General features: G+C 29.1%; 1 protein-coding gene across 1 annotated transcript in view; it reads right to left on the bottom strand.

Moving 5' to 3' along the window:
• Nucleotides 1–1,501, bottom strand: part of LOC18591306 (cytochrome P450 CYP82D47) — a 6,310-nt gene extending 4,809 nt beyond the window's left edge. Inside the window, exon 1 of the mRNA XM_007017355.2 lies at nucleotides 443–1,501. Coding sequence (XP_007017417.2) covers nucleotides 443–1,408 — 966 coding nt within the window. The 5' untranslated portion in view covers nucleotides 1,409–1,501. The remainder of the gene's footprint in view (nucleotides 1–442) is intronic.

Genomic DNA, 4,498 nt, shown 5'->3' with positions numbered 1-4,498 from the left:
TTTTATTTTTAATTTTAATTATTTTGTATAATTTAAATATTAATATTTTAAATTAATTACTTTAAAGTTAAATATTAATATTTTATTTTTTTTAATATTTAAATTAATATTAATATTCATCAAATTTATTATCATAAATTTAATATAAAAGTATTTTTGTTATTCTTTGAAAAATATCTTACGTTCTGTTATTAACTTTGTTAACTCGTAAAATATTTTATATTTAAAATTAATTTTTTATTTATCAAATAATAAGCATAAGTCTTAAAAAAAATATATTTTTTAAAAAATATTTTACTGCAAAACGAACCCTTGATTTGTCTCGGTTCTGGTTTTAGTGTGACAACTGAGTTGGATCTTGATTGGAGTGGTCTTGTGATTAACCAGAAAAGCAAACAGGAAAAAATATTGATTCTGGAGCAAAAGTTAGGTAAGAACTCACCAGGCATGTGGCTTTGTTGATTGTATCAGCGTCATAGCTAGGGAGCCCTGCAGCATCGTTAAGAAGCGACAACATCATGCCCATGAAGTCATGCTCACTTTCCGCGTTGCCTGAATTTCTCTTCTGCTTATGCTCCTCTAACCATTCCTCAAGGATGTGGTCCAGTTCTTTTGCCGTCTTCTTCATGGCCTTCTCATGTCCTCCTAGATCCAACCACCTCAAGAAAGGCAGCGAGTCCCCAACCGTGAACGTTCCCGTCAGTTCAAAGAAATCCCTGAAGGCTTTTCTGCGTCGATCGTTCTCGTCTTTCCCGTGCGAAGTTTCAGCCTCAGAGTATCTCTTCCCTACAACCATCTTGAAAACCATGTTTATGTTTAAGGTCCAAAACCATCTCTTCATCTCCACAAGCACCTTTCCTGAACTACTATTGCTTACGCCCTCAACCCCTAACTTGTAAAGTTCTTTAATCGATGTCCTAACCTCGGATTCTCGTATATGTTTGAGCTTCTCCAGGCGGTGGTTCGACAGTACCTCGAGCGTCACTATCTTGCGAATTTGGCGCCAGTAAGGGCCGTAAGGGCTGAAACCAAACATAGCATAATTGTAGCCCAAGAGCTCTGCAGCTAGAGTTCTTGGACGGTTGGCAAATGCTTTATCGTTGGTGGTGAAACACTCTTTAGCAATCTCCCAATTGCTTACGACTAGAGTTAGACGCACGCCTAACCTGATGGTGAAGATCGGTCCGTATGTGTCAGCCAAGTCACCCAAAACGACGTGGGCTGGTTTTGACCCTCCTAACAGGTGGAGGTGGCCTAGAAAAGGCCTTGCACCGCTAGCTTCCGGAGCTTTTCTCTTCATGCCCGAGCCTGTTCGATTAATCACTCTCGTAAATAACAAATAGCAGAAGATCAAAAAGGCAAAGACGCCAGCCATCCAACTTGCAGGGCTTGGAAGGAGGGTTTCCATGGCTGAAAGCTCTTACTTCTGTACTTTGAGGTCTTGGAATGAAGATGACAAAACCTAAAGACAAGATAGTGTGATAGATAGTTTTGTTTTTGCCTTCCACCGCACGATTCTTATAATCATTCCACTCTTATCTCCACTATTTTGTTTAATCTTATTTAATTAGTTAAACTTTAATAATTTTATTTATGAATTAATAATTGACCCATTTAAAAATTGATTGATTTTGTATGATAAAAATTCACTGTTACGTGATATTGTAAAAAATAAACAAATAATTGCAATGAAAAACAGTAGATTAATAGCATTATTTAGAAAGTGGAGATTGCGTATTGAGGGAAATATTTAATTTTGTTTGGAATCAAATAGATTAAGGTTGAGATCTTCTTTGTTTATATATAAAAAACTATTTGAGTCTGGAATCCCAAATAATTAAGTTGCTTATATGATTCAGATGAGGCGTAACTAAATGCAGTTGAATCAATTTGCCAACACATGGCTCATCACTCGAATATTAAATTGAAGTTAGCTGAAAGGAGATATGCTAATTAAGTTATTTTCATCTAGATTATATATATCAATATATTTACATCATTTGGATTTTCTATATTTGAAAAGTTAGTGGGACGGTATTAAATTTTGTCATTTGCCAAAGGGCGGCCCAGCATTTTGATGGTTTTGTGTCATGAAAAAATCTTCTTATCAAGATCATTAGTAGGCTAAACTATCAAGTGCAATATATAATACAATATCTAAAAAAATCTCTAAACTATTTATGAAAATTTAAATATATTTTTAATTTTTTAATTATATTTAATCAAATTCTTAGATTCTTATTTTGTTATCAAATAAATAAAAACTAACTATTGTTAGTTAAAATGTCACTTATAATTTTATATCATGCGATGTTGATATGATATATTGTCATATTATAATAAATGATAACATAACATATTTATGTGATATGATAATATGATCATGAGACGTTTTTACTCTCTACGTCGTCATTTTAACACTATATAGGTATAAAATGATAAGTACTATTTTGATAAATTTTTTTAATTTAAAATAAAAATACGAAAACTTGATTAATCTTAATAAAAAGAATAAAAATTTATTTAAATTAATAAATTTCAAAATTAGATGAGAAATTAACAAAGTCAACGAGTAGCAAAAATTTTTCCGAGGAGTGAAGGACCTTAATTAAAGGGTATTTAATTTTCTTTTGGAGTTAAGATGACCTGCAACGTCACTCAATCGTAAAGTTGGCACAAAATATAAATATATATATTTTTTATGAAAAGGATGGGGTGAATTGGAAAAGCAGCTCCAATGACGTACAGAAATTTCGTAAAGAACGTATATGCATCACGCATCATAGCCATCTTTCTTCATCTTTATGATGTTTTAAGATCGGAATCCAAAATTCTAAAACATATCGGCAAAGGGATAGGGTAGGGGTATTTGATTAACGGGGCCCACCCGTGCTACCTGGCTTTTTGGCCTTGTCTGTTTCCCCTGGCTAATAATAAGTCCAATTTATCGCCTAAGACCAAGACTTTGGAGGCCAAACTCTTGCAAAAAACAAAATTAAAAATAAATAAATAAGCAAATTGACTAGAAACAGTAAGAGAAGACTGGAGGCAAGTCTTTTCTTATTATTGGAGTGAGAATGTGGTCTTTGGTTCCTAGGATGTTGAGTTCACAGTTACCAACTTCTGAAAAAGACACAGATTTCCTAACGACTCAGAACTCGGAAGCAAGCAACTCCATCTTCTTATCTTGCTCTTGCATGTAGTCATATTCAAACCAAGTAATAGTTTCTGTTTAAGCACAATTTGATTAATTTTAATTTTAAAAATTTTTAATTAATTGAATCAATTGAATTAAGTAACAATTTGATTAAAATAAAGTTTGAGTCAATCTTAACTTTTCAATAAATTCGATTAGCTTCAATTAAGAAAAAAATTTAACTCAATTAACTTATTTAACCAATTTTAATTACAAAAAGATAAACATCATGTCAAATTCTTAAAATTCAACTAAAAACAATGTGACTCAAACTAAACCATAATTTTTTGAACCAAAATTGTCTATATCTCAAAACTGTTACTACTCTTTTTACGAGCTTTGATTTTACCTAAGATGTCAACGAGTTCCTATTATAGGGTACTCGCACATACCTGACCCGGTTAAACTGAACCTATTTACAATTATTCGTGTATATATTTTTTTATTATTTAAATAACTAAATAAAATTGATGGTAAGGAAGGAAAGTATCCAAAGTCTTTACTATTTGGACAAACAATTTCTGTTGTTAAATGATGACAAATTGATTAAAAATATAGTTAAATAAATTATTAATGTCATGATATTAATATATATAAATAAAAAAATTATTAGATTATTAATTATATTTAAATAATATAAATATTATATCATATTACAAATGAATATAATTCCTATTATATACATTTTAATAAAAATGTATTTACTTTTTATTTTGTGTTAAGATTACAAAAATTATAACTTATAATATATATACTTAAAGAGAGTCTTTAAGTTTATATCGTTGTATGGAATATTATTTTTAATTTTTAAGTTTTATATTNTTTTGTAAGTTATTTTTAAAAGATTTTTAAAGCGTTCTAGAGCATTTTAAAGATTTTTTCATAAATTTTTAAGCATCGTTAATGTCCTTTTAACGATATTTATGGTTTTTTTATAGATTTTTAAAGGAATTTAATGGATTTTTTATTTTTTAAGAGATTTTTTATTTTTTAATTATTTAAATTTAATTTATTATTTTTGTTTTTATTAATTTAATTAATAGTTAATTTTATGAAATACGTAGAAAAATATTGTTGTATATGTATACGGGTTCGGGTAATTGGATATCCATAAAAAATATTTTAATAATTTTTTAATTTAATTGAATTTTTAAACGAATTAGAATAATAATAGAGTAGTAAAAATATAATAAGATTAAAGTTTAGGTAGTAACTTTTAAAATTATTCGGGTAATTAATAAGATTAAGGTAATTAATTTTTTATAGAATTAAGATTCGGATATTTCGAAATTATAGGATACT

The sequence above is a fragment of the Theobroma cacao genome, chromosome 8 (assembly GCF_000208745.1).
Source record: "Theobroma cacao cultivar B97-61/B2 chromosome 8, Criollo_cocoa_genome_V2, whole genome shotgun sequence".
Taxonomy (NCBI): Eukaryota; Viridiplantae; Streptophyta; class Magnoliopsida; order Malvales; family Malvaceae; genus Theobroma; species Theobroma cacao.
The sequence above is the reverse complement of the archived record's forward strand: the minus strand, read 5'-3'. Positions and strand labels throughout refer to the sequence as shown.